The 19985-nt window shown below is 35.3% G+C and overlaps 1 protein-coding gene across 1 annotated transcript; it reads right to left on the bottom strand.

The window, feature by feature from the left end:
* Positions 1-2340: 2340 nt before the first annotated feature.
* DIPK2A (divergent protein kinase domain 2A) lies at positions 2341-18140 on the bottom strand. Its single transcript, XM_015822313.1, has 3 exons — positions 17487-18140; positions 6749-7052; positions 2341-5963 (listed from the first exon to the last, which is right to left on the bottom strand). The coding sequence occupies exons 1-3, from the start codon at positions 18138-18140 to the stop codon at positions 5632-5634; spliced, it is 1290 nt and encodes a 429-aa protein (XP_015677799.1). The 3' UTR covers positions 2341-5631.
* Between the last annotated feature and the right edge of the window lie 1845 nt (positions 18141-19985).

Here is a 19985-nt window from a genome sequence, read left to right as displayed (position 1 = left end):
CCAAAGGCAGCTGCCAGGCACTTCAAGCCTGTTACATTTCACTATCCAGTACATCAGAGATGAAGTCAGATGAGGCTTAAAAAGACACTTAATAGTCATTTCAAGATAATGCTGGTATTATCTGTTGCTATTCTACTGTTGTCTCCCCCCCCCCCCAAAGAGCTGATCACAGCTGGAACATGAAATGTAAAGAAAACAGAGACTTGAAATCATGTAACAGTAAAATGAACTAATAGTGAAATAGCACAACAGTGAAATGTTGTAACAGGCCCATTACCTTCAGAACAAATTACATGGAGGAATTTTGAAATCAGCTTTTGATGTCTACACAGAAAAGAAAAGCAGGAGAAATCCTAAGTGAAAATGCTGCTTGTGACTCAGCTCTGCTTCTGATTTCTATTTTTTTTTTTTTAAAAAAATCTAGCTTGGGTTGCAATACAATGAGTGTAGGAGGAGGGTCATGAGAAGGAGCTTAAAAGTGTCTTGGAGACAGACCCACTCCATTCCTGCTGTAGTAGTGTAATTGGCAGATATTTTTTCCACTGGCTGAAAAAGCCGGAAGGAGGATGAAAATAAATCTGATGGAATCAACCTAATGTTTTCTTTATAAAATGCTTTGCACACAAAATCAAGACAATATTATTTGGCTGTAAGCAGAACAGAAGTAGACATCAAAATAGGGATTGACGATAGGAGCAAGAAATTTCATGCCTCTGTAGATTTTGCAAAACATAAGATATCTCTTTAAATCAGTAATGCAACAAAGACTTAGCTACTTCATCTCTGCACCATTTTCTCTTTCCACAATAAAACAGTACCCCAAAACTTAATCATATTGCATCAGAGAAAGATTAGGGAACTTGAGGTCCACAAGATGTTTTAAAACAGTTCTCTCACAATCATAAAACAACCTCCTGGATCTGTACATTATCAAGATAAGCAACAAAGGAAACCAGGCTTGCCCATCCCATTATTTGTGGCTCATAAGAGACTCAAGAATCTACATATAAATCTCATCACAGATAACACATTTGCTTTATAGCAGTCACTTGAATTCTGTCTTACTGGATTCTTACCTTTTATATAATAAATGTTATTTATTAAAGATTTTTTGTAGTATGCTAGGAAAAGCCGAGAGATGTTTTAAATCAATCTCCATTATAGGTAGTCTTTGACATGATCATAACTGTGTCCTGAATTATGGTCATAAGTTATTGTTATAAGTCAATGCATTGCATGATTGGACTTGAGTTTTTGACAATTTTTGTGGTGATCATTAAATGAATACAGCAATTGTTAAGCAAGCACAATCAATCCATTTTCTCCAATAGACATTTTTTTACCAGAGATCAGAAGTAAATATTGGAAACTGACAAAAAACTTTGCAAATCACAATGATATACAGGACGCTACAAGTGGCCATAAAGGCGAGTCAGTTGCCAAGTACCCAAAATGCAATCACATGACCATGAGGGAGGTATGTGCAGTCATCATAACTTCAAAAACAAATGTTAAGTAGCTTTGGGAACGTCCATAACTTTGAATGATCGTTGAACAATTGGTTGTAAATTGAGGACTACCTATAATCCCAACAAGCTTGACTAAATAGCAAGGAACTGTGGAATTTGTACCACTGCATTGAAGCATCATTATCTGTTTTTTTGTCTTTAGAGAAATTCAATTGAGTAAGATTAAAATAAAGTTCTGTTTTCTAGGTATGATTAAAAGAAATTCCTTAACCTTGGAAAATCAGAGGTTATTTTTATAATTCCTAGTTATAAAACTTTCCAGATAGTGCTGAATTTCATGTCCTAGTATTCCTCAATGATTAAGTAACTTAACGTTACTGGGACTTTTGTTCAGCATTTTATAGGTACTACAGTTTCTCACCCCTGTAATTTTTTTCAGAAAGTATTAATCAAAGAATCTCTTTTTTCTAGTACATATTATTGGTTCATAAGAAGAAGTATTGTTCTAACTTTTCAAACAAGTTTGTTTTCAGATCTTTGTACAGTGGTATGTTAAAATGTTCCTTTTGTTGTGCCAGTGCTCAGCCCACATCCAATTATGGTTTTGGCTTTGATGCATTTTTGTGTCTGTGTGTATAAAAGTAAAAGGTTAGGCCATGTAACATGGCAATTATGGACAAACATTTCTCTTTTAGAAAGGTGGAAAGTAACTCTTAATCAGTACGCAAGGCATAGCAATTTATTGATTTGACTTCCAGAAAAGTGGTTCAACGTAAAAAAAAAAAAAGAAAAGAAAAGTTCAGATTTAGAGAAGCCAAGATTTTTGTTTTTAATGAGATTTAATATACCAAAAATAATTTTAAAAACATGGAATTGATCTACTTTTTGAGAATATCATGGTAGTTTCACAAAAGTTATCTTTGTACAAACAGATCTGAAATAATATCAGAAACTCCAAAATCACAATTAAATGTATATACCTGAAATTATAGAAAATTAGTATAGATCTGAAACACAGCGCAGCTAAAATACTAGTTAACTTTTTTTCTGGAAGTAACATATTTAGCTACAATGTATTTAGTTCAGCAGCAATTGCTTTTTAGCACAAGATGCAGAAACTGAAATAAATTATTGGCTTTTGCTCTGTCATCTTTCCGCATGAGGAAATCCATTTCAACACTTACTTTCACTTTCCAATAATCCTCACTTTTTTGTTATGCATTTTCCAGAACTGATAGTTTAACATGCAAGTGGCTTTACAACCATCAACTGTATGGCTAGTTTGTTGAGCCAATTTGTTTTCTACACAGTTAACTTCATATCCCAAAACTTTCCAAATCTATGAAGTATACCTTCCTCTGGTTAGCCCCCAAAAAGAAGACAGCAGCATATACATTCCATGTTTCACTCATTCACAGTGTCATATAAAAGCAACAGCTGTAAGGGGAAAATTCTAATCCTAATTTCTTTATGAGTGTAAATAAGGTCAAAATTCAATCCACAAATCCTAAATGTATCTTGGCAATATTAAGGTAAAAATCTATCCTATTTCTTATTAGCATTTCCTACTATACAAAGCATATAAAAGTATCTTAGTAATGTCTTTAACTACTTTTAAAAGAAATATTTTGCCCAAATTTGGGGATTTTAGTCCTGATACTACTCTCCACAAATGAGTTCTATCCTTTTCAAAAGCACTTATATTTGTTGCCATTCTTGGTGGAGTAAAAACCCTCTTCAGTATTAAAATGAACCACTAGTGCATTACATTTAAGCAAAACCAAGAAAAAAAATTAAGTATTTTTTTATTATTCAAGAGAAATTGTAGAAACAACCTTAATATAAAGGCACAGGAAACAGTTTTGATAACCAAATTAAACAGTTACAGTACAAAAGACATTTTTATGCACATATAAACCCCAAACATCTCATTCAAAAATATTTCACCATTATTCATGGGCAATGATTAAAAATATAAATTGTCCCTGTACAATAAATACTTGATAGGTGCAAATTGAATAAAACTTATTGCTTTCCACATAGGTGTTTTCCCTGTAGACTGAAAATTATGGATTCCTTTTATCATCAGAATCCTGCTTATCAGCACAGTATTTTAAGATGAATTTCAACCTTAAACTCCCAGGAAACATTGGCAGTTGAACCAATTCAGTAGCTGATAGTGTTGTTGTTTAAAGCCTACAGCAACAATGGTTCTTATCCATTAAGAAGTGTGGGTATTAAATTAAAATTGCAATAAAGCAAGACTTTTTGTAGCAGGCTAGAGTTTAATCTCACATTTCAGTTTTGCTCAAGTGTGAACTATAGCAACATAAATACTATGAGAAGAAATTGTAACAGAATCCAGAAAAAATTAGGCAAAGCTACCATTTTTTAAATAAACAGGATATTATCCACTAAATTCTATAAATTATGTCCGTAGGATGCTAACATGTCTAACGTGCTCTGATTCAGCCATGTTAGAGATAAAAGAAACTACCACAGTAAGAAATTTTCCCACGAGAGAGTTCAACAACTAAATGAAAGTAACACTGTAGAGACACAATTTGCAAAGAAGCAATATAGTATATGACTAAGCAAGCCAAAGAGAATAATAATAGGCCTTGCCATTTATTTTATATACCTTTGACATATTCTGCATGTTTTCAGAGCTTGGAAATGGATTAGGGAGTTTTCAGCTCATTCCTACTGCTATATCCCACTTGTCCAAATACATTTTTCAGTAATGTACTTATCATCCTTAGTATACAGTTTATTCTTAGTCCACCTTAAAATAATTGTAGTCAATTAATTGTTGCTATAATTAGGAATCTTTTTCAGGATCAGAACTTCATCACTCCAGTGAAGAGGACATTTATAATAGTTGCTGTAAATAAAGAAAATCATACCTTTTAAAAGTTAATTTTAGAAGTGATCCAATTTCTTCTTCAACTCCTGATCTGCGGGAACAATTTCAGGCAAATAGTAATCATCTGAGAAAAAATAATAACTGCAACTAAACAAAATGCATTGAAGCCCTCTACCATATAAATGAAGGGTGCTATTAGATAGTAAACCTCAAAATTTAAGTCCTGTAAACATTAGTTCCCATAATTAGCAGAATTGTGACTAATACAAAATAAATGCTAACCTGCTGGGCATTTTCCCATTTGTATGTTGTTCCTAAGTTTTTAACTAGTGGTAGAATGATAATAACTGACTAAAATGTTCGTCAGTAGGCTAGTGCCACTACAGTACATTATTTTAAGCAGAGACTACACATAACCATTTTCTTTGGTTTATGATTACTATGGTAGCAAAATGTTTTTTTTTTTAAATTTTCATTTATCTAGTGCTTCTTCAACACAAAAAATGTTTAGTTTTAGTCATGTTTAAAGTTGATCCATGGAAATGAGTCATTCTTTCGTAGTCATGGCTGTCTTACAGCCACTATTTCTGCTGGATCAATGTAAGCATGACAGGTTCAAACTGTTTGTCTTCATTGAAATAGTTTGTATATTTCAATTCCCTGATGAACATATACTTTTATACACTGAAATGAAGTTTTCTATTTAACCAAGATGTGAAGTATTACCTGTAGTAGAAATATAAACAATTCCAACATAACTAGGTTAGGTTCACACAACATTTAAGACAGCTTTTACAAGCATATCTTTAATAAGGCATACAAACATATGAAACAAAAGGAATTCAACAACAGAATAAGAGGAATCCTGTATTCAAAAAGCACACAACATTAAATGAAAATCTAATAGTTACAAAAACAATCAAGGACACCTTGGATTATCAGCATCTACGCAAATGCCTCTTTTGTAAGTTGTAATAAGAGCAGGATAATGACATCAGAAATAAAAGCCTTTAAAACAGGCCCATATAACTTGACTTTCCAAGGAGTGTAGCATTCTCACAAAACAGTGAAATCTGATTGAGAAAGTGAATTCAATTATATTTTCAGTCTTCCTCTTTCAGTTAAAAGTAGTTCAAGTTGTAGTAGGATATGTAACTTTTGTCAACCTTCCTGTAGCAACAGTGTTATGCAATTTATTTTCTCATTCTGGTTGCTCTTGTTTCAGGTTCAGAATTCACTAGTCCATGTCTCCTTGCCCCAGCACGATATAGTTTCTGACTGTCCACCCACTATGAACTACCTCACATTATTACTTAATCGTCCAAGATATTCACGTAATTCTTTTGCAGCCTGGAATCTACCATATCGCTTCTTTGGATTGGCACACTCATCCAGCAAGGCCTCAAGTCGACCATCTTTGGCAATATCAGTTGGAGGATCATGAAGAAGTCCTCCAGAAGTGCCATGCCAGGTGGCATGTCTTGATAAAAGGTTCTGACAAATAGCATAGTAATTATGATCCACAGTGACCCGACTGCACAAAATCTCCTTTGAGAAAGAAAGACAAGCTTCCTTATCACAGTCATCAAATTTGCTTTCATACCATACATCCCAGTTTTCAGGTTTATCTGTGAAATGCATAAAAAACACAATAGTAAGTAACAGTTTGTAACAAAACGGTCACAGGATGATGCATCTTATCATGCACTTTTATTTAAAGTACATAATTACAAACAACATTTAAAGTTGCTTTAGCATGTTTACTATCAGATTGAAAAAAGGATGTTTGGGATATTCATATCAGTTTAAAGAAAAGGAAAGTAAATATAAAGTCTACAAGGAGAACAATGTTAAAAAATAATTTTCCTAAACTAAGTACTATAATTTCTACGAAGTTTAAGAAAACTTCTATGGCAGAGTAATTATCACTACCTAATCATCACTGTACATAGCCAAGTCAGAATATACATTGGTGTGCCACCCAGAATATAATGGTTTGGGATCTACCAATCTAAAGCTTATCCTAATTTGTGATACTTTATAGAGGGGTTTTTTTTGTCATCTTATTGCCAGACAAATGATTGCTAAGAAGCAAAGTAGCAGAGCTATACACATTGGTTGGGATGTCCACAGTACATCTTCATAATTTTTTTTACTCTGGTTACTTCCAAGGACTGAACCACTTTTATTACATATTTCATAACAGCAAAAATCCTTAGTTTATGATTGTTAAATAACCCTGTGTAACAATGAGAAATTCAAGTTATTCATAAATAAATGCAAAAATAAAAATAATGACTATTTAAAAATCCGTTGCTGTCAGATTCACCAATCATTTTTAGCTAAGGGAAGAAAAATCAAAGCATAGCTTAAATTGTTAAAAAGCCACTGAATAAAATAGAAACCCACTTACTTTGTTTAATTAACTTTTTATCTGCCACCAAAACATTTTCAGCATCCACAATTATGACTTTTCCATCTTTAGGACCTACTGCAAAGTTGTCAAAGCTGACATCAAGGAGGTAGAGTGCAAATTCAAAGCCATTGTTTGTCAGTTGTTCTGCTATTTCCATTAATTGCCATGCCAGGTCCACTCGTTTTTCCCAAGGGGCACTGTAGTAACTCCATAGTTCTTCTCCCACATAGTTTACAGCTACCATTCTTCCACATGCTCCAAGGTATTTTGCAAATGGCCATCCTTCATCAGAGGGAAAACTCTGTAATCAGAAGAACCAATTATTAAGGCTGAATACTAAAAGCATTTTCACACAGCATTTTGTATAAAATCTCCATTTATTTTATGTTTACAATTGAAGCTTGAAATGTGTTTTTATAGTATTTCAGTGTTATTAGCTTCCAGAATGAAAGAATTATGAAATATATTCTCATAATCTCATAATTCTTCATCTGTCCATGTTTGTTAACTCAATTAAAAATAACCTATCTACTCTAATACTTCAAAATCTCTTAATTTTACTACTATATTTTAAGTTCCAGCAATTTAGCACATTAAAACTATGAACTTTACGTCTTGATCACAGTACCAGAGTTTCTTAACTTTATTCCTCTTTAGTGAGACACAAGTTCTCATAACACACTAAGCTGCCTATAAATATCCTAAATAAATTATTTATTTCCAGCAGGACACAACTGGGCTTTGACAAAACTGCCAATCAACATTCATAGTATTTGCTTTCTCATTAAACCCAACAGATAAATTTATTTACATTTGGGCCCAGACCTGTCCAGAAAAATTAGGATTAATACACAGGTTTACTAAAATAACTAAGCACATGAAAAGTTACATGTACCATATCTAATCTCAATAAATAACTTTAAAAATGAAACTGCCAGAAAATACAGTATTTCATTTTTTTCTAAAGCTTACAGAGAAATAAAACAAAAATCCCCTTGAGGAACTATCCCAGTAATTTAAACTCTCCACTTCTCCCATAATTATATTATATTCTTTTAAGCTTGATTCTCCAGCTAGATAGGTGCTCTCATAGAGTCAGGAAATCCCTAAATTATTGGCACTGTCTTTCTTTTTCAGATATTATTGTGACTTTTAAATTATAGTTGCCTAGGTGAATCTTTACTCCAGGATTGATTTCATTTATGTGACTGAGTATTGTAATATAGTATTATATAATGATCTACCTGTCAATTTACAAGTATAACTAATCCAATATCTCTATAATTAAATATAATTTAGATATTTATAGGCTATTTTTAAGAATCAGGACAATTTTGAAACAATTTTGAATCATTAAGAACTGACAATAAAAATATTAAGGCAAGCAAAATACTAAAAGCCAATTATAGCTAAAGCCAATTCATACAAATAATTTTTTGATTTCACAGCCCAATAAGGATGATTTATAAAAGCACACAGAAAACAAATATTCAGAACTTTCTGAATTACCCTGAAAGCTAAGGTGTTTCATACTGACAGGAGGTCTAAAGCCATCAAAGACCTATTATGAAATAGCTGCAACTGCTTTAGGGTTAACTGTGAAAGAATATAGAGTACAATTACTTGTAAATTAGACTGTATCAGATAGATGCAATTACCAGCAGATAATACATATACCTGGCACTGAAAACACTTTGCATTCAATACAGCAAATCACAGCAATAAACAGATCCAAAGAGCAGTTTGCCAGAATAGAACTAGGGACAGCCATAATTAAAATTAAGAACAACTATCCAAGAATGTTCAGGGTCTTCAGTAATTACATACTACATGTTCCCAAACTTTTATAAATAGCAATATAAACAATCATGCATGACCACAGAGAGACATGGACATTCGATTTTAATTCTGAATATGAATAGAAGAATTCCGAGAAGCAAATAAAATAACTATAATTAACAGATACTAATGGACTGCAGACAATTCAAACATAAAACTTGAGGCTGAAATAGAAAATGAATTTTCTCTCAGTGTTTATCAACTTTGGCAACTTGAAGAGGGATGAACTTCAGCTCTCAGAATTGCCACTGCTGGCTGCAGATTCTGGGAGCTGAAATCCACATGTCTTCAAGTTGTCAAGGTTGAAAAACATTGTTCTGATAAACAGCCTGGCTTAGGTGGCAACATTCAGTCTGCCTTGGCTGATCTCAAAATATTCAGCAGGTCAGATCAGTTAATGCTTTTATGAGAGACCACCAGGAATATAAGGTATGAAAATTAGTGCATCAGAGGAATGCTGTGGATATAATTTACTTGGACTTCAGTAAGGCATTTGACAAAGTAGATCACAACCTACTACTCGGTAAGATAGAAAAATGTGGGTTAGACAGCATCACCAGCAGATGGATTCATAGCTGGCTGACCTGCCGTACTCAGCATGTGGTCCTCAATGGAACCGCATCTACATGGAGGGAAGTGTGTAGTGGGGTGCCCCAGGGCTCTATTCTGGGCCCAGTGCCCTTCAACATCTTTATCAACTATTTGGACGAGGGGATAGATGGGGAACCCATCAAATTTGCAGACGACACTAAGCTGGCAGGAATAGCCAACACTCCAGAAGACAGGCTTAAGATACAGGAGGATCTGGACAGACTTGAACATTGGGTGCTATCTAACAAAATGAAATTCAATGGTGAAAAAAGTAAGGTTCTACATTTAGGCAAGAAAAACCAAATGTACAGGTATAGTATAGGTGGCGGTATCTTGCTCAATAGTAGCAACTGTGACAGGGATCTGGGAGTCCTAGTGGACAGTCACTTAAATATGAGCCAGCAGTGTGCTGCAGCTGCCAAAAAAGCCAACACAGTGCTAGGCTGCATTAACAGAGGGATAGAATCAAGATCACATGAAGTATTAATAGCACTTTACAATGCCTTGGTAAGGCCACACTTGGAATACTGCATCCAGTTTTGGTAACCACGACGTAAAAAAGATGTTGAGACTCTAGAAAGAGTACAGAGAAGAGCAACAAAGATGATTAGGAGACTGGAGGCTAAAACATATAAGGAACGGTTGCTGGAATTGGGTGTGTCTAGTTTAATGAAGGGAAGATGAGGGGGGACATGATAGCAGTGTTCCAATATCTCAGGGGCTGCCACAAAGAAGAGGGAATCAAGCTATTTTCCAAAGCGCCTGAAGGCAGGACAAGAAGCAACGGATGGAAACTAACCAAAGAGAGAAGCAACCTAGAACTAAGGAGAAACTTCCTGACAGTTAGAGCAATTAACCAGTGGAACAACCTGCCTCCAGAAGTGGTGAATGCTCCAACACTGGAAGTTTTTAAGAAGAGACTGGACAGCCATTTGTCTGAAATGGTATAGGGTTTCCTCCCTGAGCAGGGGGTTGGACTAGATGACCTCCAAGGTCCCTTCCAACTTTATTATTATTGTTGTTGTTGTTAACATTAAGTCATAAGTACAATCGTGTCAAGCTGTACTAAGGGGGAATCATATAGTAACAGACAAATAGCCACAAGGAACAGGAATTTAATAGTTCAGTTCTTATGCAAGAATTGCATATCTCACTTTCTCATACCTATTTTAACTTAAATATTCTATTCAGTACAAGAAAGAATGATAGAAATAAGTGTTGTTGAAATATTTTCTACTGATGATAGGTTGCTTCTATTATTTTACTATATAGTGAGAAAGTAGTATCCTTTCCAGCAAATAACAACACATATGCATTTAAACTTTGAGAAGCTCAATGTTTCCTTTTCACTAGTAAATTCTAATCTATTTGCCATCAACAGCAAATATAATATGTGGCAAGCAGACACAGAGACTCACAAAACTGATGAGAAAAAAATAGTACTACTAGTATTTTAGTGCAACAATATATCACAAATGAAAAAAAGAATTACCAAAGTTTAATTGGTATATAGCAGACACTAAAAACATTATGCACTAGTATTTGTGAATTAATGTTCTAAGTGGTCTCTATTTATATATGGTCTAAATTCAGATTTGAATTTAGGACACAGGAGATGCAGATAAAAAGCAAAGTATTTACACCATTGAACACATTTACACCATTTGTGGAACACAAATTCCACTCCCAGTTACTGTCCTTAAGCAGATACCTTCAGTTTAAAACGAAAAAAAAATATCCAATTTTCTGCTTGCTATTCAGAATCAAGGTTAAATAAATCCATTGAAGTTGTAAAGATTTTGTTCTTATACATTACACTGGTTTTATAACTTATAATGCATATACTCATAGTTCACATCTTCCAGATCTATGTTGGATTGTTGAGAAATAAATCTACAGAGACATTTAATAGGTGGCACTCATAAAAATGATATAAATGTGCATAAATACCAGCTGAGCCAGTTTTGTGAGGTGATCAAGGCTCTAGAATAGAAACTGGAAGACTATAAGTTCTAGTCCTGCCTTAGGCATAATGCAGGTGATCTTTAATCAGTCACTCTTTCTCAGTCCTAGGAAGGAAGCAATGGTAGTCCTTGACTTACAAGCATTTGTTTAGTGTTCGACAATGGCACTGAAAAAAATGACTTATGACTGTTTTTACATAATAATTGCAGCATCTTCATTGTCACATGATCAAAATTTTGAATACTTGGCAACTGGCATATATTTATAATGATTACAGTGTCCCAGGGGTCAGGTGATCATCTTTTGTGACCTTCTATCAGGCAAAGTCACTTAATAACTACGTTACGAATTTAACAACTATGGTAAGAAAGGTAATAAAATGGAGCAAAACTCATTATAAACTGTCTTGCTTAGCAACAAAAATTTTGAACTCAACTATGGTCGTAAATTGAGGACTATCTGTACTTTTGAAATCTTGCCAAGAAAATTGTATGGATATACGATATTGAAAGGCACCAAAATACACATATGCACGCACAACCATACTACTGTATTAATTGTTCAGGCTCAAATTTAACAGTTCAACAATGAAGATATTATCATTTCCTACAGATACACAATGATTTTATGGCTAATAAAATACTGCTGCAAGCTATTTATGAACTCAATTTCTCTATCATATCTTTTTTAAAATTTTTGTCTTTTCATTCTTGTGTAATGTTTGACATTCAATTTTTTCAAGAATCTTAATTTCTTAATTATTTATATCTGTAAATTGTACATGTGGTTATTGTCTGTGTAATCTACTATTAATATTCTTATAGGCCGATCTATAAATATTCATAGTTGTATTATCAAACCTACATTAGATTTTTTTAAACCAGCTTTTATTTATATACAGCAGGCATGTCAAACTTGTGACGTATTGCGACTTTTCCCCCATTGCCAGCAATGGGGTAGGTGCAGTTTCAGCGTGACGCATCCGGCCTGCAGGCCGGCAGTTTGACATGCCTGATATACAATATGTATGTATATTAATTCAAGGCAGCAAACAAACCTAATAATCCAGCCTATGTCCCCCATGATAACAACCCAATGAGTTGAGTTGGACTGAGACTGACTATATTATTTTTTTTTTATTAATATAAACATAACCATATTTCTTGTTACACCATGACATTTTCAGTTAACAAACACTGAAGTCAGATTTACTTGTTCATTATTTAATCAGAAAAAAATATTAGAATCACTGACAAGTAAGAAATGACAAGATAATACATCTCTACTTCAACACTATTTTCATAAAAATGAACGAACAAAATGTGTGATTTCTGGGAAGATCATATGCAAGACTATAAGATTTAATCATTAATAAAATAAAGATGAAATCTTTTGAGGTCCCTCCTTGGAATGGTCATATGTGGTCTCACTAATTGCAGAATCTTTAGATGAACATTAATAGTTCAAAAGAAATTACAAAAACAAAGCAGGATGTTCAAGAGACTTGACCAAATTTGAAAATCTTGCAACACAAAACCCAGAATTACTGGGCCTTATTCAAAAGTTATAGAATTGAGCAAATCAAAATTGTACAATTAAATTAATGAAGAATTTAAATAGAACTGATAGGCAATAATGGGAAAACAAATATCACATTTACTGTAAATATTACCAAACAAAACTGGTAATACACTATTTCAATGCTGATTCCAAAAATAGGCAATTCATGTTCAAATTACAGTTAAGGTTAATGCAAATTTTAAAAATCAATACGCCTGAAATGAAATGAAATATTATTAATATAAAAAGATATAACCCAGGTTATACTAAAAACACCTTTCTGAGTTTCAGAGCAAACAGCATTTTATTGACAAGAAATAATAAGCAAATGCAAATAGCTAACATACCCTAAGAAACTAGAATTTTTTCAAGGGGAATATAAGATAAAACAAGAGAAGACCTGGCTGCAAACTGATATGATTGTCAATGGTTTTCTTATGTATATTAAGATTTAAAATAGATAAAAGAATTTATGGTTTGAATACTATAAGACTGAATTTGAAATAAAACTGTAGAAATGATGGCATATTGTTAAAACATATGAACTTTTATTGAAATTTAAAACAGAAGTAAAATAATATATGATAGACAGGTGACCAACAAAAAGGACATTTTACCATGTTCGATGGACTTGTAAAAAAGCCAGAAAGTTTTTGATCAAATACATACATTAATTCAGAGGATTTTAAAGATTAATATACTACTGAAGTAGGATTCTTTTCTTTTGGGATTAGCAGACAAACAGTTGAAAAAATGTCATGTAATTTTATTCTATACATGATAACCGGAGTGAGATAATATATGCACAAAGATTCAAAGAATCAGAACTACCCACAATGAAGATGGAACTTGCAGAAATGGCCAAGGTGACTTCTTTGATTAAAGCAAAAATACTTGTGTTTATTTCAGACTGGAAATCCCTTATAGATTTTTTTTGGTGGAAAAAAGTGAACTTGATTAATGGATTTAATCATTAAATATGATAAATTATAGAAATATGAGTTATGCTGTAAAAGAGCAAGAGATAAATTTATAATTGTACATATAACTGCTGTACAGAAAACCATAAACTACTTCTTTGTAGTTTTTTTGCTTTTGCACTTTTAGCTCTCTGATTTTTCTCTCTTTTTCTTACTTTATTAGTTTCTATTAGTATATCTTTGTGTTTTTAATAAAATTATATTTAAAAAATCACTTGCAATTTAAAAACAAGCTAATATAAAAATTATATCATGCTTATTTCATTATAAGGATTCACCTTAAATCTGATAGACATTTCAATTATTCTGACGATTTCTGTCATATTCATTACTTTTGTTTACAGTACTATGTATATATTTCATACTAAGAAAAGTTACAATCTTATATGTTGTATTAATTTATAATTCTGAAAAAAATCTTCATTGAAATATTTTACGCATCTCTATTTTTTCCTTTTTTTAGTGTGCAGTTAAACAGCTGTTAAAATAATTTTAACAAAAGATGCAAATGATAAAAATTCATATAATAGAATGAACACATGTAACGATTTTGCACAATCCACCAGAATTTTAGACCAATGTTTGCAACTTTAGATAACTGCACTGAGTTTATTCCATGTATTCTTTCATTTTTAGCTGTAACGTGTTCCAAAAAATGAGTACTTATAAATCATAAATCTCTTTCATAGAACTATCAAGCAAATTTGTCCCATTAATTTGCAAAACATTTCTGAAAATTAATTTTTATCACTAAATATAAAGCAACGCTTTTTAAAGAAAACAAAATCCATCTATTGTGAAATCATGCACAAATGTATAATTGTGCATTGCACAACACCTGATAGGATTACTGAAACCTAAGTATATTATGAAGAATCAGCCAAAGACCCACTGAGATTAGCATCCTACTTCAAATTATAGCCTACAAAAATATTTCATAGAAATTTACTTAGAATGCTTTATCAAGTAATAGAATCACAAACTGTTAGCCATTTATACAATTCTAAATTATTGTTTAGTTTTGACTCTGGGAGCAAATGTAATCTACAAACTATTACTGCTAATGCACTGCCATTTCTTCTTAAGCACCAATCAACTATTAAATCTTCATGTAACTGTATTATAGTATTTACTTTCAAAGTATTTCTTAAGATGAATCTGGCTAATGTCCAACTACTTGATTATAAGGTCTCTTTAACCCTTTATTCAATATCCACAATGATAATGTATCATGACTGCATAAGCTAACTGGATTAAGACACAAAAATGTGCATTTTGAATAATGTGTTATTATCCATCACTGGCCAGAAATATTCTGACTAAGGCACATTGCTAACATGAAAATGACATAGTAGTCCTGATACCTGGATTATAGGCAATTGTAATAATATATACACATGTAACATACAAAAATAACAAATCCTCATGTATACTAAAGGATACATAAAATACTTATCTTTTCCTTTCAAAACAATTTTTTGTTAATGTGAAATCTTTTAGACTTTTAAAAAAGAAACATATTTCAATAAATTCCAGTAGAAGTTCTTAAGCAATGCAAAGGCTTAAATGGTAGAGTTATTTCTGGAAAGATAATTATGTACCTATATTATATGGAGGTATCTTGAATGTATTTAAATCCCTTTAACAAATTGTTTCAAAACAGGAAACAAGAAAAAATATTAGGTCTAACTCTAACCTAACCAAGCTTTATGTTCTATATCCTCCAAAATAAAATCATTTACACTATCTCTGCCTTACTACCTCACTTAATCGAACAATAAGCATATATTGTGAAGTATATGTATTAATTCTTTTAGCATCTAAAGTATTGTTTTCATGCAGAACTTTAATGATTCTTGCAAATCATTCTTTAATGATTCTTGCAAATTATTTCTGTTAATCTATTTACAATGATCATATTTTAAAGATTAGATTATAATAACTGAAGAAATATCAAGCTTTTAATTCAAGAATTTTAACTATGCGGAACTTTTGCACATACAAAAGCATAAAAAGTTAATGTGAAAGGAATCTGCAAGAAAAATCACAATAGAAGTCTTATCAGCTATGTTTGGGGGAGAAGAACACTAAGTTAATGACATCCTTTAAAAATAGTTAGAAATATACAAACTGTTACATATTAAGTCACTAAGTACTCAGCAGAGCACAAGCTCTTTCAGTAGACCATTATGTTGTCAACCATCCCTTTTTTGTCAACCATTCCAGTAACTGAAAGTGACTTAACCATTTATTTCACAAACATATTGCCTTTTATAAACTATTGTATGAAAGATGTATAAAATTGTACAATTAGAGAAATTTAATTATTGCATTATACTTATGCAGATAATATGTGCAAAATAAAATGTATTTTGTTCAATGGCCACCTATATAATTCCAGTCTCAGTTTCTACCCTCCATGTTAACTATTTCTGATGACATAGAACATATTCTTAACAAGTGAATAACTAAAATAATGAATACATTGTGTCAAATAAGTCATATTTCTAAATAAATTAGATCTATACTGCCATAATTTTTACTATTCTGTATAGCACTGTTCTGATAGTACTGTTCTGAAATGTAATTGGAATTACTGAATTTGATGCCTGAATACTTAATACTTAATGTCTAACAATCATGATTAACTGAATGAATGCTACGTTAACATTACTGAAGCCTCAAACAGGAGGACACTTCATTTTTTGGCTGTCCCCATAAGCTTATTACATGAGAAACAAGTTTCAAGCACTAATAATTGCTGGAAAGAAATGGAAGTTTACCAAAAAGGAAGTTATGAACAAAATGACATACCCAAGAAGATTAAGATACATTTCAATACATGGTAAATAATGAAAATACAATTATATCCACAGATTATGCTGGAATGGAATCTCAGAGAAGGAATTATATTTTACCACTCTATAACAATATTTTTTTCAATTTCAGTAAGTTTCAACTGATTACATTAGCATTCAAATACACTATTTGGGACATATTCGGTCACTTAAATATTTTCCCTACATTGTCTCAAGTTGCTTAGTATATTCACAATCTACTGTTGTCTATTCTATTTTATGTTCTGAAGAAAATATTAAAAGCCAGACACTCAATATCTCAATGCACAAATAACTCTAATGAATGCAAAACAGTTTCAGTTGTGATTTAAGGCTTTTGGGGGCATTTCTACATCCAAAACGCCATTTAATACCTGAATTCAAGGGGCACTTCAAGTATGTAAAAAATGAGTTCAATTTTCATTAAAACACCTGGCATATGAGAAGCCATTAATTAAGATGTAAGATTGTACCAATTCTAAACATACACATTTAAGAAGCCCTAAAATCAGCTCCTGCACAGCAATGAGTGTCAAATTTCCTATTCTATCCAAGGAGGAGGATGGCAAAGAGAAAACCCATACTGTACTTTTAAAACCTTGAGGCACCTTACCAAATCTGAGGAGGTTTATACAAGCAATGGATGGGTAAGCCTTCAAGATATTAGAAAATATTGAAGATATACTGATACTGCTCCTACTATAGCTAAAATTGTTTCTGATCTTCGGAATTATGAGGCAGGGAGACTAGGGCTTCACTTACAGAGATGGAGGGGAAATCCCTAGGAGACCGCATGTTGGTCTGACTCAACCAGGTTTACGCTAAATCTTTAAATCCCTCCTCGGCCATCCTTTTGCAGTCGTTTTCACACAAACATTAGCTGACGTGCAATTCAGCGACCTGGGAAGACGACGGGAGGCGGGGAGGGCCAAGGGGGAAGACCCGGCAGCGGCGACCCCTTACCTGAAGCACGAGAGGCTCCGGATTGAAGGCGAGCGTAATGAGCAGCTGCATGCGCTCCGACTCCTTCAGGTTGCGGAGCAGAAAACTGCCCGAGTCCTTGGTCTCGGCGTAGCGACGGACGACGCGGTCGAGGAGGCGCTGCGAGGGACAGTGCACCAGGTCCGACCAACCTTCCACGACGTCGGGAGTTAGAAGTCGGACGTCGCCGTTGATGCTGGCGAACTCGGTGGCGTGCAGGGCCTGGAGCAAGTCGCAGCGTCCCCTGCCGGTGGCGCGCCGGCAGATCTTGGCGTCGATGTCGGCGAGCTCCCGCGCGGAGCCCAAGCGCTTGAGCACGACCCGGCGGCTGCCTTCGCGGGGCTCCCCATACCGAGCGAAGTACACGTTCTTGACGTTGAGGAAGTCGAGGAGGCGCAGGCGGCCCCAGCTCTCCAGGCGCAGCTGTCCGTTCAGGAACTTGCGGCACCAGCTGGTGCCCCAGCAGGCCGGGCACTTGTTCAGCTGCAAGAAGCGCCGCTCGGCCAGCTCGTTGCGTTGCAGAGAGGCCAGCAACGAAGGCGAGTTGAGGGCCAGCGCCGCCGCCAGGATACCCAGTACCGCCAGCTTCACGTAGCGGTACAGCCGCCCCAACTTCAGCGACACCAGCCGGAGCATCGTCCGCCGCCGCCGCCACCAACCGACCAACTGGCCGGCCGGCCGGACCAGCCGGCGGGGCACCCCCCTTGCTGGTACTGCCTCCTGTCCTTTCGCGCCCCGCACTTCCCACGCTGCAGCGCCAGCGCCGATAAACTCTCCACAGCGAGGCTCGCCTGATAAAAAGCAGCCAAGTTACGGAGGGGAGGGGGAGGGGAGGTGAAGGGGCGGCGCCGAGGCCGCCGCCGAGAGCCCGCCGGACAGTCCGCCCCGCCCCTTTCGAGGGGAGGAGCTCCCGCAATCACCGCTGCCACACTGGCGCTACGGCGCGCGCCTCCGATCCGAATGGAGGCGCGCGAAGGGTTAGGCTCGGGCGAGGTTGCGGGCTGGCGGGGGAGGGAGGGAGGACGGCGGTTCTTTCCTCCTTATAACTCTGCACGGAGGGAGGAGAAGCAACTCCTGTATTCTTCCCCGCGTCGGGTTGAGAAAGGGGAGAATGGAAAGGAGGCGCAGCCGGAGAGGCTCTTCATAGGGGAGGGGGGGGCATAAGAGGGTGTGGCTTTGCGCGAGCGCGCTCCGAACGGGACGGGGGGGGAATGGTTTGTGGTGCCCCTCATTATGTCCTAGATCCCGCTGCATGACAATGTGGTGTCTCTTGAGCGCTTCTTTTTTTTTTTTTTTTTTTAATTCCCGGTCTGTTAAGAAGAAGGGGGAATGAGCTGTAGTAGGCGAAATAAGCCGCGTCCGCCATGTTGCCTTTATTGGAATAGGAGGGGGTCAGGGGCACTGGGGCTGATGCTCCCCGCTGTCTTGACCTTTGGTAATTGGCCGGGAGCGCAATACATTTGAACATCTTCCCCATTAAAACCGTGCGAATGAGGGAGCGGGCCGCAACCGTCCTCGTACTTTTCCAGCTCACCCTTTGCCCCTCGCAGCCTGCCGTTCCCTACCCTCAGAGACTGCTAAAACTCGCAGCTGACCAAAGCAGCTCTGGCTTTCCGCAGAAATCAGCCACGCTGCACTGAAGCGGGAGTTGTTTTTACAAAGAGGAATTAGGATTGTGTGTGACAGAAGAATATTTGGGAAACTTAAATATACGTCCCACATTTATACTGAGTCACACGTATAGGCTGTCCAAATGATGAGAGAACTAGTTCCTCTTAACTCCCAAGTGGGAGAAAAAAAGGTACGTTTTAGGAGCAGACTAAGGCATTTGTGCCATGGTGGGTTTAAAATCAGGATATTTTATTTATACATGTATATGTATTGATTTTATTCCACTACCGCACAAAATTATTTAAACAAAACTCCCTTGTGTACATAGTTATCCAAATATGATTAGCAAGACTGTAAATCCGGTTGGTCTACTATTTGTTACGTATATATTCTGCCAGGTACCAGGTTTTCAAAATGATGTTCATAATTTTATTTGCACGACAACCCTATGAGGTAGGTTGGATTGAGAGGGTGAATGTGCTCAACTAGTGAATTTCCATGGCTGAGATTTAGCACATCAGCATTTTAACCATCTCACCAGACAGAATCTGGGTTGGTTAGAATTATTTTCACATGCAGTGCTTAGTTAGCAATTTGCAATTAGTTAGCAAGTATACACTATCTTAAGTGACACCTGTAATAATAGCCATGGTAATTTTAGGAAATTACTTTGTATTGTATGTGAAAATGTGACTGTTAACTTGTCACATTCTACTTAATGAAAGCGTTACAGAACCTGTATTCTGTTAAATTACATTTTTTTCCCTAAAAGATTTCAAAATGCATAAGTTTTGGTTATGTACGTACAACTCCACCTTGAACAAACTATAGTTACACAAAAATATTGATGGCAAGAACTATTGTTATGCA

This window comes from Protobothrops mucrosquamatus, unplaced genomic scaffold (genome assembly GCF_001527695.2).
Source record: "Protobothrops mucrosquamatus isolate PMUCROS unplaced genomic scaffold, P.Mucros_1.0 scaffold1522, whole genome shotgun sequence".
Taxonomy (NCBI): Eukaryota; Metazoa; Chordata; class Lepidosauria; order Squamata; family Viperidae; genus Protobothrops; species Protobothrops mucrosquamatus.
This window is presented reverse-complemented; position numbering and strand designations above follow the sequence as displayed.

Excerpts from the sequence above, each read along its gene's own strand:
- DIPK2A (XM_015822313.1), bottom strand. The coding sequence starts at position 18,140 with ATGCTCCGGCTGGTGTCGCTGAAGTTGGGGCGGCTGTACCGCTACGTG. Across the intron at positions 7,053-17,486 it reads CGGAGCCTCTCGTGCTTCAG|AGTTTTCCCTCTGATGAAGG; the intron begins GTAAGGGGTCGC and ends TTCTGATTACAG. Across the intron at positions 5,964-6,748 it reads TAAAAAGTTAATTAAACAAA|ATAAACCTGAAAACTGGGAT; the intron begins GTAAGTGGGTTT and ends TGCATTTCACAG.